The 14,555-nt window shown below is 46.8% G+C and overlaps 1 protein-coding gene across 2 annotated transcripts in view; it reads left to right on the forward strand.

The window, feature by feature from the left end:
* Positions 1–14,555, forward strand: part of slc12a2 (solute carrier family 12 member 2) — a 26,959-nt gene continuing 12,404 nt past the window's right edge. The window contains exons 1-9 of one of the 2 annotated variants that reach the window (XM_057017946.1): positions 1–935; positions 10,391–10,510; positions 11,760–11,835; positions 12,400–12,495; positions 12,756–12,895; positions 13,468–13,578; positions 13,656–13,764; positions 13,845–13,969; positions 14,425–14,509. In XM_057017946.1, the coding sequence (XP_056873926.1) occupies positions 387–935; positions 10,391–10,510; positions 11,760–11,835; positions 12,400–12,495; positions 12,756–12,895; positions 13,468–13,578; positions 13,656–13,764; positions 13,845–13,969; positions 14,425–14,509 (1,411 nt within the window). In that variant the 5' untranslated portion in view covers positions 1–386. The remainder of the gene's footprint in view (positions 936–10,390; positions 10,511–11,759; positions 11,836–12,399; positions 12,496–12,755; positions 12,896–13,467; positions 13,579–13,655; positions 13,765–13,844; positions 13,970–14,424; positions 14,510–14,555) is intronic. The other variant, XM_057017945.1, reaches the window with a different exon arrangement.

Below are 14,555 nucleotides of genomic sequence, written 5' to 3' on the forward strand. Positions count from 1 at the left end.
GTGTGTGTATAATAGCGGAGGGGAGCGCCGGGACTCGAGGAGGAGCCGCAGCAAGGTCGACATCGGCGGAACATCCTTCTCCCAACGGCAGAGACGGTTAGCGGTGGAACGGGCTAGGTACATCACTTCCCAGTCGTTAGTTTTGGATTTACCGCCGCGAAGGAAGAAGGAGACGAGCGTTCGAAAGTTTAGAGTGTGAAGTTGGAAGGCGGCTAACGAGCTACTGTCAGCGGCGCCTGCGTCAACTAGAGCCGGCAGAGCCGCGTTTCCCCCCATAATTGGAAGCTAGTCGTGCTTCGGTCACAGGACTCTCGCTCCCGGGCACCGCGTCGCTCCAGAGTGGCTTTGACCCCCTCCAGCTATCCGCTCACTTGTATTTCTGTGCCATGTCATCGCCATCCTCAGCGCCTTCCGCTCCACCGGAGGACGCCACGGCGGAGAATGATTTTCTAACGGCGGATACGGGGCTGAGGCCGCCGGGTCCAACGCCGAGCCAGAGTCGATTCCAGGTGGATCTTGTGGCGGAGTCAGCCGGCGCCGCGGAAGACAAGTCTCCGAGTTCCGACGTCTCCACGACTGTCCCATCCAGCGACAAATCAAGCGCTCCCGATGGCGAAGAAGCGAAGGGCCGATTCCGGGTGGTAAACTTCGCGGATCCCCGTGGAGCGGGGTCCGCGGCCTCCCCAGAGGCACCGCCGGCTGAGGGGATCCAGAACGGGGACACGGTGATGAGCGAAACTAGCCTTCATTCTTCCACCGGAGGCCAGCATCACTACCACTATGACACCCACACCAACACCTACTACCTGAGGACTTTTGGCCACAACACGATCGATGCGGTGCCCAACATCGACTTCTACCGCCAGACAGCAGCACCGCTGGGGGAGAAGCTGATCAGACCCACCCTTTCCGAGCTGCACGACGAGCTGGACAAGGTAGGCGCCACACATGTCTGAGAGCAGGGCTACCGTAAATCACCGTTTAGAACACTGCAGAACAGCAGGGGTTCCTCACGTGTGAGCTCTGGGGGGGTGGGGGGGTGGAAGGCTCCAGCATGTTGATCGAGTCGGTGTGCACATGTGCTGGTGGAGGGACATGTGTTGTCCCCTCACATTCTGGACCAGGTGGGCAAGAGACCCTTTAAAGCTTTATTAATGTCTTTTCACGTGATGTACATATACTTCAGGGTTAAATCTTCTCCAGCACATTTGGTGGTTTAACAGTCCAGCCTGTGATGGTTCATCCATAGAACCAACGTTTATTAGAGCCTCATTTGGTTCTAATACCGATGCTGACCTGAATTCAGGTTTATCTCGTTTTCTTTTATTTACCCGAGTTTGAATGACAAGGTGTTAAAATAATTGAGCATGAAAATGATCCCCAGGTTTGTAACAGACATCATGTGTTAATATTCCGGTTCTGTCTACAAAACCAACAGTACCGTCTTCCAGCGCTGACCTTGTGTGTGTATATAAAAGGTTACATTTTCCCTTGGCTGGTCGGGGTCATTAGTGTTGTCAAAAGTTGCTAAACTCCAAAGCCAACTAGTGTGTCATTATTCTTCCCAAACATTAATTCTTGTCTGCATGTGTTCGTTTGTTGTTAACCTAAATGAAGTAACCAGCGAACCCATAAGGCTGTTCGAGTGTTTGACCAAGAGAGCAAACAGCTAATGCGGCTAATAGCAAAACAAATAGAAGGAATTGTTCCCACTCTTTAAAGGAACATGAACCTACTAAATGATTTATTCCCAGTTCCACTGACTCCTAATAACCTATAGCTCACTGTGCTGAAGAACCATGTGGATTGTTAACGTTTTTGTGGGAATCCTACGACTCATTCAACCAGATTTATCAGGAGTCATCACGTCTGTCGGGCTGGTTAAGAGATGGTGCTGAGAGGAATGAGGAAGAGAGTGGATCCACCCTTCAAAATAATCATTCCGGCTAAAGTGAATGCAAAGGAAATGATGCCTTGCTCATTGGATGAGGCACGTCACTGGAATCAGGGTAATTGAAACGCCCACAGTGTTGCGTAACCTCCACATTGACCCTGTAGCTGGAACCAATTATATTGTATAAAACATTAAACTGTCCTTTTAAAACTGAGGTATTTGCTGCTGCTGGACCCTGAAAGCTTTTATTATTCCACATGAGCAGAAAATGAAAAATGCCCCCCCCCCACACACACATTTCTGTAAACGTGGCCCCATATCGAGACATCAGAGGTGATGAAAGGTGGCTTCATATTATTGGGGATAATTTTGTTAAAAGAGAGCAGCCGTTGTGCTTTCTAGCGTCCTCTCTTTTATTACAGGACCAGTCGTTGGCCTGGAGACCATCATCACCACAAAATTATGTCTGGTAGCAGATCTGCAGCACCACACTTTAATTAACTTCTGGCTTATAATAAAGACCCCCCCCCCCCCCCCCCCCAAGGTCATGGTGACCTTCCCCATGTCAGGTCCAACAGAGAAGAGCTCCTTGTGCTGTGCTCCCAGATCAGATTGTGGAACGGAAATTCCGCTGCACTGATCGACTGCTGCCCGTGGGCTGTTTTACCCCGATCGATGAGACATTCAGGGCAGCGCAGCCGGCACGGATCTGCTGCGTTTTCCTGCATTCTCCACGTCGGTGGTGGTGAGCGTTATCGACATGCGAAGAACATGCTCACCAACAGGGCGGTGTTTAAACCCTACGCATGTTTCAGCTCCCGGCAGCGCGGCAGTCTAGATGACGGTGCAGATCTATTTGAGCCCGAGCGGCCGGGCATGAATGCATTGTAGTTAAATATTGATGCCACCCCCTGCACGGAAGCACATCCGTGTGTATGAAAGGAGATGTGGTGTGTTGTTCGTGATAACTGCAACACAAACCCGCACGTGTGAGACCAGCTTGTCTGACAGGCAGCAGGTTTTCAACCAACGGGTGGCCGGCAAGGATGACTTTTACACGTGACGTCATATGATGAACGTCAGACAAAATGTTAGTGTTTTAAAGCAAGGGGGGGTTGTGTCAACAGCAAATTAAACTGAGTGGCTCCTGTCCTCCCCAGCTGTGACAGCACTGAGCCCAAAGGGACAGGTTTGATGATTGAGTTGGACGGGATCAGAATGTCCACTTCCTGTAAACGCAGAGGTCCTCAGAATTATAGGCAGACTGTTGAGATGATAAAGCATTGGAGCCCATAATGTTGCTGGACTGTATCGGTATCAGGGACGCCACACGTATCAGTGCAAGGTTAATGGTGCGGGTGGTGGTATCAGGACCGCCGATGAGGGCTTCGTCTGTCTTTTTTGGTGTTTTTAAAACCCTGTCAGAGTTTTAAAAACTTCTGTAGAGGGCCCCACGAGCCGCTGAACACCTGTGAGTCAGTCGGACGTAAGTCCTGCGAGACGCTGGGATGTTATCTCCTGACAGCTGAGGTTGGAACCTCCTGTTTGATTTCCTCCGCTGCTACCCGTCCCCTTTGTTTGCGGCACAGATTGTACACAGAAACAGGAAATGAAGGACACCCTGGGATTCTGGCATGGCCGTTGTCCAGGGGATAAGCCTCAGCCTTTGATGGCCTTCCAGCTGTTGTAACTCCGTGTGTTGCCAAGGGCCCGACTTCCTCCTCCTAACATCTCAATGCAGTGCATGCGACCTTGTGTCAAAAATAGCACCACCTCGTCCCCTCCTGCTACACCAGTTAAACTGGGAGCGTGTGGGAGTTTTCCATCTTCATTTAACCTAAACGGAGTATTGCGACAAGGGAGTCCGTTTTCAGCTGATCTTGGTGTGTTCTGGTAGCTGTCTGACAATACAGCCTTTCACTTACAGCCCAGCTTTTAAGCTTCCTTTCCTAACTGGGAGCATTTACAACTGCAGTCTGCTTAAATGAAAATCCTGGATCAACGACAAGATTTAATGGGTTGTTCCCTTCCTTGTTCCCAGTATTTTCATTGAGTCTCCCTCAAATGGCTCCACTAGTTTTTTCCAAAATAATACTAATGAAGAAACCAAGCGACACAGAAAGCTCTTTGTTGAAGGAGAACTTGTACATAGTATAAAAGCATGATTTCGTAATGTTTTACGCAGGTTTTTTATTTAGGGGTAAACCACAGAGTAGAGGTGGTGGTATCTATTAACCCTGGATTACCTTCAGTGGAGTTCGGTTCTGCTAACTGCTGTGTGAAGATGTTAAAACAAAGAATCTGTACTTTTTCCCATAAATGGGCGGATCTGACATAATTTCCTATATCTAAATGCCTGTAACCACCAACTTTTGAACAGGAAGTAGAGAGCGAGTCAACAGTAGAACATGTGCTCTTTTGTTTCTTGTGTCATATCGTCATCAAAGCCTTTACACGCCGCTCATCTGGAGGAGAAACACACAACCCAGAGTTCTGACTGATGTCGGGGCTCCGTACGATTACGAATGTTGCACTTTCGATTGATTCTCAAGAGCGAGCACGCTTTAAGATGGAGGATGGAAGGAGGGAAATTAAAGAAATACAGTAACTTCATATGTGACACAAAGATGTGCTCTTTTGTACTCAAGATTCTCTGATTTTGTGGGTTTGCCTCACATTTATTGGGGACTTGTTGCATGTGTAAATGTAGTCATGAAGACCCATGAATCTGCTAATACTATTGGTTTTGTCCATATTTGAGAAGAAGACTTGAGGTTTTCTGGATGAGGCCGTAGATTATGGACTTTGATTCTGGTTAGAGAATCAAGGTGCTGACAGGAAGGATTGGATGGATGTGGCTGATGGGATCCGGGATGAGGAAGGATCAACAACTCGAATGGGTTTTATATGTTTCTTGATCAGTTGAGATTGGGCAGGAAACGGCTCAAGATTATCTAAGTTATTCACACAGGTGAGTACATGTATTTTAGTTGTAGGTATATGGCTATAAGGTTAAGATACAGTTTTAAATAGCGGTTAAACAAGGGCGGTAGTAGCTTGGTTATTAAAGGCCCCCTAACTTTTGTACTTTGAAGATCTAAGGTCAGCGTGCTCCAGAACTGGTTGAGCTTTTGCACAATCTATGGACGTATAGCGTTCCCTCGTTGATGCGCATCCAATCTAGTTGACGCTACTGCACATAGTGGGCCGCATAACCAGGAAGTAACCCTTACGTCCAAAAACTTTTTCAGTGTGTACTCTGGGTGATGAATGGGCGGCCCTCTTGGTATCTAGAGGGCTTGGTATGATAGCGGAGGGGAGCGCCGGGACTCGAGGAGGAGCCGCAGCAAGGTCGACATCGGCGGAACATCCTTCTCCCAACGGCAGAGACGGTTAGCGGTGGAACGGGCTAGGTACATCACTTCCCGGTCGTTAGTTTTGGATTTACCGCCACAAAGGAAGAAGGTGATGAGCATTCGAAAGTTTAGTGTGAAGTTGGAAGGCGGCTAATGAGCTACTGTCAGCGGCGCCTGCGTCAACTAGAGCCGGCAGAGCCGCGTTTCCCCCCCATAATTGGAAGCTAGTCGTGCTTCTGTCACAGGACTGAACAATGTTCTGTATATTGTTGTTAATAAAGCACTTTAAAAAAGAAAAGATTATGGCCCTGTTAGCGTATAGCAAATGGAGTGGCTATATATGTGAAATAACTGAAACAGCTCCTTCTGTTAAACTAAATGGTTAAACCATTTACCACTGTTAAACCATTTCAGCGTCTTCGTGCTGGTGGAAGCTGGTCGCTATGCAGTTGGAAACTGTGTGTGCTCACAAGTCACTGACGGTTTGCACTAACCAATCAATTCAATATTGGCCTGAAAGCTGCTGAATGTGGGCTAATGGTAATCGGTGCGAGGGAGGTGACACGCAGGATCAAGGGCCCCAGGAGAGGAGATGGTCAGCCACCAGTTTGATGTAGAAAAGGCTTCCAATTATGATAAAAGGTCTCAAATCTGCACGTCCGGGGGTCTCTACTGAAAAATGAAGACCTGGGCAGCAGAAGAGGACTGCATGTGGGGCAAAGGGTGAAAACAAGTTGGCTTTGAGGGTTTCACACGTTATCCTGATCTGCTTTTGTACATTAAATTACAGCTTTTCAGCAGTTCTTCTTACCTCCGAGAAGGTTCAGATCTGTTTCAGTGACTCCACCTTTGCTGTGGATCACTTGCAACAGACTTCTGGAAAGTGTTGGAAAATCTCTCCAAAACACAGATCAAAGGTATTTCTACAGGCTCTGGCATGTATTGTCATAAACCAAGTCAGGTCAGAATAATATTTTGTCATAGCAGACGCAGCTCATCTGCTTTCTCAGAACTGAGGAATTTGGTTTCCTTCATGGAGCACGACAGCGCTGACCTTCATAGTGCCATTTCCTGTGGTCTGTGCTGTTCCACTGGGAGGGATCCACAGTGCTCCTCCAGCAGGGCACAACTGCACTTCAGAGGTTCCGCATCATTTTTACGTCACTTCTATCCTCATCGTATCGGGAGAGGAGAGGAGACTTGTGGAAGTTCAGTCTGCAAAACAAACGTACCAAAAGACAAAAACCCATATCAGTTACTCGTCACTATATGATTTATCTTTATATTACACACTATTCTAGTACAGTTCTTCTGTTCAGATAACTGAGAACGTTGATAACAGCGCTATCTCTGCCCTGATTGCTAACACACAAACTGGCCCCATGGAAAACCAGCCAAATTAGCAAGGAAATCTATTCAGGACTCTGTACATTTTAATTACCGACTCGTATTTGGTGCCGTATTTGCGTCTCATAAGGACTATAAATAAATCAACGCGTTATAAACTGCTAAAGAAGAGTTATGCAGTTGCAGTAAATCTAACACTGTTCAATGTGTTTACACAGTTCTCAAAATAACTACGGCAATGTATGGGGGTTCCTCGGTGTGTTGATGCTAATATTAGGATTATTCTGGTAGCTTAGCTGCTGCCAAGTTCAAATATACAGCTGGTTGTTGAGATCTCTTTCCCCAAAAGCTAACGCCATGAGAGCGGAAACTGCCACGAGAGGAGGAAAGCTTTGGAAAGTTGAAAGAAGTAGCACGCGGTGCTTCAATCAAGGCAGATGAAAGGCTTAAAGTCGGTTCCCGTGTCCCTCGACATGTGCTCTGCAGACGTGTTTACCAAAGTGGGCCACCAACAATGACTGGATTCTGTAAACAGCTGCACACTGACTGGATTGTGGACACGTCCTGTCGGGTGTCCTGCATGCAGAGCAGCACACATGTGGCACTCGCCTTGTGAAAGGATGTCAACCAATTTTCCATGATGCTAACTGTGAGCTCAATGGAAAATAGGTTTGAGCTCACTCCCTGGGAATCCTGAGTTGGACGAAAGAGTCCATGCGGCCATCACACCAAAGTGACCAGTGCTGATTGTGGAAGTTTTATATATATGTATATAACATATACATAAAATACAGTATACTTAAATGTTAAGGTGTGGTGCTCCACTCTCCCTGAGTGATAATTCAGCTAAAGTTTGTGAACATTCTCATTCATCCAGGTCGGATTTATAATGTAGCTAAAAGTAAAATGGTTCAAGGTAAAGCTTAAGATTCTTTCCTCTTCCTGGGGACCGTCAGCATTACAAAGACTGTGTTCTGAACACTGAAAAAGCCAGTTCTACAGACACTTAAACCTGGTTGAGGTTGTTGCTGCCGAGCTGTTAATAGTTTGATTATTCAATTACGCTGCGTGCTGACTGTTTATGGCTGTTGCCGCCACAGAACACGATGTTTAGGGCCGTTTCACGTGGATTCAGTCAACACAGAAATATTATGTAAAAAGTGAAATTGCCACTGTTCACCGAAACCCGATGATGGTTGCGAAAGGGCTCGCAACGTCCATTCTCCGCCGCCGCTGCTAGCAAACAAGGCCCTCGCTGTTCGCAGGTGCGTCACTCATCACCTCTTTCACGCTCATGCCAAGAATCAAATAGTAACTTGACACAATTCCAAACATCAATCTCTGCAGTCTGAGGCCGGGCCATTTTGGTTCTGTCAACACGCCTCTGTGGGCAGCGGGGAATCCTACTCTGGGAGAGTTTTCCAGCTGAAAATGAACTTCCCAGAGAGAATTCCCCAAACAATAATGATCTCAAGAGTCATCTTTGTCTCTTGCTCACTGATGGCCATCAGGCAGAAACCTGAGAACATCTTCCTGTCTCAAAACTTCCTGATCTAATCTGATATTTTGTTGTTACTCTAATTTTTGCTCGCGTGTATGCGGCAATAAGTGTGAGTGCTTGAGCATAAACACCGCCTGCGCGCCTGGGTGCGTGCGTGCGTGTGAGAGTGAGAGAATGTAGTGTGACGTGTTTTTCAAATGTGCGTTGCAGTGTACAGTGAAGCGGACTGTTTTCAGCCTCATTCAAGTCAAGGAGTGTGTTGTGCCAGTTGTCGCACGTCCCCAGGGGCAGATTATGAATCGGTGAGCAGGATATGCTGTTTTCAGCATAGCCGTGCACACTTCCTACAGTCACTTCACTAAACTGCCTTCAGGTAACCTCTCATTATAGGGACGTCTAACAGCCACAGTGGTTTAACTGTTCTGTGAGCAGGGACTCGCTGCAGCGTGCGCTGCCGTGCTTTGCCATTGTTGCACAAAGCCGGTCTTTGTGCCGCTTCAGCCACGTAAATAATGTTCCCTAACTCGTTCTGTGCCCTGTTCCCTGCAGTGCTGCTGTCCATTTAACAGCCGAAGCCTTGAGTTAAAGCTGCAATTGCTGCTTTGTGGGATACACGCTACAATGTGGAGGCCACCTCTGTTAGCTGTACCCTGGCTACAGATAAAGAATACCCTGCTTTACTCTTCAGATTTGACCCTGTGTTGTTTTGAGAGTCCTCCTCTTTGCGGTTGTTTGCTAGAATACCCTGAGCTCCTTTGGGGTCGCCCCTTGCTCTTGTTATTAGTTTTTGGCTAGCAGTATAGCCTTATTATTCTTGCACTACTTACAAAATCACCCTCATGATACATCATTGAGTAGCAGTTGGGTCGTCTATGCTTATTTGTCTTGGCCTCTGAAATGATCATATTAAAGGAACATCAAGCTTGGTGGCGATCTGGTTCCATGAATGAAGCCGCCAAATCAACCCTGAGGTCCTAAATGCTACAGAAGCTCAGCGGATATTAACTTTGGTGTTATATAACATCATGAGCTGCGTGACCTGACGTCACACTGAGAGAGTTACATCCCACGGCCCAGCTGTTTTCTGTCAAAATTATTTTGGAATTATGATACACAATTGCAGAAACTGGGTTTTGTTTTCAGGTTTCATGTGCAGTTCTTTTGTTAAACCAACAAACACACCGATGCTGACATAAATAACCTCCGTGCTGAAGGGTAATGTGTGGAATATAAAGGGATTGCATTTTTACATCCGTGCTGACGGTCAGGATTGGGACTCTCCTCCTGTAGATCTGTGGACGCAGTCTGACAGAAGCCGTCCAGAATCAGGTGAGTCCTCCGCTGACTCACAGCAGCCTGGATGAGTCACGGAGGACACAGACGTTGACAGATGGTGGTTCCGTGCTGAGCAATGCTCCTGTTCTTCCTCCCCCCCAAAGCCGCACTCTGCTGCCACTCTCCCAGGCAATCATGGAGACGCCCAGCGCAGCGCCCGTGTGCTGAGACATGTTCATTTTTATGATATATGTCTCCCTGCTTCCTCAATTACCAAGACTTTAGTGCTGATTTGTTGATATGCTGCTACAACGGTCACAATTTAAAGAAGCAGAATATGGCTGATGCTGGTGAAACATGGTGAAATGTTGTTGGCAGGAAGTGAAAGACGGTGCCAGTGGTGCACAGCAATAAAGCGTAAACCAGAAACCTTTCAGAGGAATATAAGAACAAAGATGAGAGGGCCTGGCATTAAAAGCATGCTCTCTCTATGATGGAGTACGCGTCATGAACAAGCAAACCTTTGCCTTAATTAGCAGTTGTCACTCAGCTTTCAAATGTCACGGAGACTAATGGCTTTGAGGCCGGAGACCTCCATCGCCTCGCCGTTAAGTGTTGTTGGGTTGGACACCCTTTTATTCCCAGCTTCCCCTGGAATGCTGAAAATCAACGTGACTGTGCTGTTTACAACCAAGAGCTTTTTATGGGTACCATGAATGCAAATTGGACAAAGACCCTGAAGGCTGACAATAAGTCCACCTACGTCACATCATTGTGGACAGCAGGGACGCTTCCTGTGTTTCCACTCCTGTACTAATAATACACGTCGTCCGGGTTGTTGCTTCATGCTCAGCAGCCTCTCAGCTCCCCTAATTATGCTCTCAGTGTCTCGTTAGTCTGAAATCACAGTCCTTGGCTTCCAGCTTTATGGTTTTCCTAATTTTCCATTCGTGAGGGTCCTTGAATGATACTTGCAGCACTCTGATTCTGGTCTAATGGAATGGTTTTTGTTTCTAGGAACCATTTGAAGATGGTTTTGCCAACGGGGAGGAGCTGACCCCGGCTGAGGAGGCTGCTGCCAAAGAATCGGCCGAGTCCAAAGGAGTGGTCAAGTTCGGATGGATAAAGGGGGTTCTGGTGCGTCATTTCACAACAAGTTCTCTCACCTTTGCTCTTCCATTAGGTCCCTATGAAATCCCATTCACCTTTACCCTAATTCTCTCTTTTTTTTTTTTTTTTTTTTTTTACCAAATTCCATTTTTTACCTTTGAAATTTTTGAGAATTCTTTTTTTCCACCTTTTACTCTTTATTTTCCTGCCAAAAAGAGTGTTTTTCAATTTTAAATGACTAAAATGTTCACAACCCTTCTTCTCAATACCTTCATAAGGAAATGCTGCAACGTAAATCTTCACATTACTGCTTATGAGCTTTAAAGTAGTTTAAAATATAAGCTGCTCGTGGTCGCTGCTGCGCTTTAATGCCTCAGTCAATACAACACTGGCACGATTTACAAAGCAGCTGCCGGGTAAAGGTCGAGACGTAGGTCCTCTGCCTTCACACGAAATCAGCATTTTAGTCAAATTATGTCAAACTCTGCGATATTCCATGTTAAAGTTAGATTCCGTGCTTTAATTGGCCGATTCAGAAATCCCCGGGCCCTGCAGCAGGACCCCAGACAGCCCAGAGCTAAAAAAATGACAACTTTTGGCCGTAACTCGAGTCATATCATCACAATAGGCTGCAGCATTCTAGCAAAGTATTACCGAGTTTATCTCTGTCACAGTTACACAGCAACAGTAAACGCAACAGTTTGCAGCATTGGTTCTGTGCTTAAAAGAATCAGTTTCTCCTCATTCATCTGAGCCTCAACAGACGCTGAGGTGAAACTCACTCAGAGGTTTAGAGATGTTTTTCTTGTTCCAACTTGTCTGCAAGTCATCAAACCGCCTTTGTTTTGACATGAGGTGACCTAACTTCCTCTTTTACATAAACCTTGCACAAATCTGTGTTTTAGTTTTATCAGGTGACGAAAGCCGTTTGTTTACCACAGAAGTAACACTGGACATTAAAGAAAATTGATTGGTTGTTGAGTAAAGGGCAGGAAATGACGTCCACCTCCTGCAGAGTAAAAGTGTTTTAGTTCCACTTTAACAGGCTTATAAATCAAGCAAGTCTTTGTTCACAGTAGTCCTGCAGTAAAACCTAATGACAATGGACGAACAAGTCTCAAATTTACATCAGTTTACTGCCTGTTTGCTTGATTTATAACGTGACAGATGTTGACTGAATGTTGGTAGCGATGCCTGCTGATAAGAAGTGTCCAGTAGTGTTGAGATAAAGGAGATGCAAATGCTTTATTGATTAAGAGGAGCTTCCTCCCTGCAGGTCCGATGTATGTTGAACATTTGGGGTGTGATGCTCTTCATCCGCATGTCCTGGATCGTTGGACAGGCTGGAATTGGTGAGTGAAGCCCTCAACTGTGGCACCGATTCAGAAAGGAACTGAGACTTCAGTGATCAGAGGAAGCTCTTTAAAAGGCTTCAGTGAAAAGTGTCACAATCCCCGATGCAGTCTTTAAAAGCGTAAACTGTAAAAGTGCCTCTTCCTGCTTTCTGCGTGGCAGCACAACACTGACCAAAGCAGCTCTTTTCATCTGGGCATGTGTGAATCCAGCCAAGCACGGCTATGCTATATTGAAGCATCCTCCAATAGTAAAGGTGTTCATTTTAGAGAGAAAGCTGCTGGCACAGATGCCATTGCTCTGCCATTGACACCCAGATCTTTTACCATTCCTGTCCTGGTGCTGAGCTGCAGTGGCATGAATCAAAGTCTGTGTATCCTAAAGTACAAACGTCTGAGAGAACATCACCATCCTGGAGGTCTGGCGCTCAAACCTCCTGCGAGGCTTTATCGTGCGACATTTCACCTCATTTTATTAAACCAAATTTCCAGAGTCATTGTTTGGGCTGCCATCATTTATCTGTGTACACGGAACCTAAATGTGAGGTGTGTTTCCTTTTACAGCTCTTTCTTGTCTGATTGTTCTCATGGCGACCGTCGTGACGACCATCACCGGCCTCTCAACGTCTGCCATTGCAACCAATGGATTTGTACGAGGAGGTAGACGACCGTTTTCTACAGATGAATTAGTTAATGGTCCACGCTGTAAACCACATGTGTCAAACCCAGTCCTCGAGGGCCACGATCCTGCCGGGTTTTCTGTCCCACCAGGCTGAAAATGCATTCAGTGGGATAGAAAACCCGGCAGGATCGTGGACCTCGAGGACTGAAGTTGACATGCCTGCTGTAAACGTTGAAAGAAAGGCCTGTATTTTGACCGTATCCCCAGCGTTTGTGTAACGTTCCCTCTTTGCTTCCAGGTGGAGCTTATTACTTGATCTCCAGGAGTTTGGGTCCAGAGTTTGGAGGCTCTATCGGTCTGATATTTGCCTTCGCCAACGCTGTAGCTGTCGCCATGTATGTGGTGGGATTTGCTGAGACAGTCGTGGAACTTCTTGCTGTAAGTCTTCGGCAGCTGATGACTCTGTGGGGGGCCTGATGCCACTTTCATGGGCCTTACAGTTCCATTATTTGTTAGTCTAGTCTAGTCACCAGTGCTGGGCTTTAACTGTTTGCTAGTTGACTGGATAATGTCCCGACACTTGGTGTGATTCCGAGAGTCACCTGTAATGTGGAGAAGTCAATATTGCGTTAAGGTTTCCGTCAGCCTCCTCTGTCATTCTACACAATGATTGTGATAAAGAAGGACCTTGACCCTCAGCTGACCTGTTCAGAAGCATCACTAAACGAGTCTCCGTTAGATGGGAACATCCACCCACTTCCAGCTCCGTGCTCAGAGGTGCTGGCTGCTCGTACCATCAGCTGAGGTCCTTCAGCCATATTCTGAGGCTTCACCCTTGAGTGATGGACTAGAAAGACTCTTATTTGGTCAAGGTCCACACTTACTTCCCACCTCTGTAGAACTCGGTAGAAAAACTCACCAGGCGGTCCGGGCTTTTGTTTAGCACAGTTAACCGGTTCTGCTGGCTGAGCCGATGTGAATTGTTGTGCGGTTCCTTTCGTTTCTGGCAGGGTGCAGATGCCATCATGACGGACAATATCAACGACATCCGAATCATCGGCACCATCACGGTCATCCTTCTCCTGGGCATCTCTGTGGCAGGAATGGAGTGGGAGGCCAAAGTATGAAGCAGAAGCATCAGCGGTTTCGGACCGCGGAGGGGTTGCTGTTCTCACTCTACTCTTTTCCTTCTGTGCAGGCCCAAATTTTCCTGCTGATTGTCCTGATCACAGCCATCATCAACTACTTCATTGGAACCTTCATTTCCGTCGAATCCAAGAAGGCATTTGGCTTCTTTGGTTATGATGGTACGGCCACATCCGTACTACATCCTGATCCTGAATCCCAGTCTGGTCTTTTCACACCCAGCCTTCTTCACTTCTCTCAGGTTCACTCCTGTGGGAAAACATGGGTCCGGATTTCCGAGGACAAACGTTCTTCTCGGTCTTTGCCATCTTCTTTCCTGCAGCCACTGGTATCCTGGCTGGAGCCAACATCTCAGGAGATCTGGCTGTAAGTTTTTAGTAGCGAGGGCCTTAAACAAATGTGATCGCTTTACAAGGGTTTGTTTCACTGCAACTTGAATTGCAGTGATCTTAATTTAATTGATGTGCGTTAGTCCGTCTTCCAGGCAAGGTCCGGATCAGCTAGCGAACGTACCCACTTGTTTGCTCGCTGGCCGGCATCTCTTGTGGTTGAAGCGATTTTAAATTGTTCCTGGTTGACCTGGATATGTGTGCTTAAGTCTTAGTTTTACATAATATAGCTCTTAGTACAGATTGTCAGTAAAAACCACTTGAATCGCTGTTAAATCTGAAGTTCTTCACCACGAGGGACAATTTGAGGTCGCTTCGATGTCAAGTCTGAACTGGTCACTCCTACAGGTCTTATGTGTATAACCATACAGGATGTTATTGAAAAGTCCAGTTTAAGATGAGGTTCCTCATCTGTGCTGATGTTTGTTGCAGGACCCCCAGTTGGCCATTCCCAGAGGAACCCTGCTGGCCATACTGATCACAGGCATCGTGTACCTGGGTGTTGCCGTTTCAACAGGTGCCGGAATGGCTCGTGTCTAATAATTCCTTTTATTCTATTTTGA

This window comes from Takifugu flavidus, chromosome 20, assembly GCF_003711565.1.
Source record: "Takifugu flavidus isolate HTHZ2018 chromosome 20, ASM371156v2, whole genome shotgun sequence".
NCBI lineage: Eukaryota > Metazoa > Chordata > Actinopteri > Tetraodontiformes > Tetraodontidae > Takifugu > Takifugu flavidus.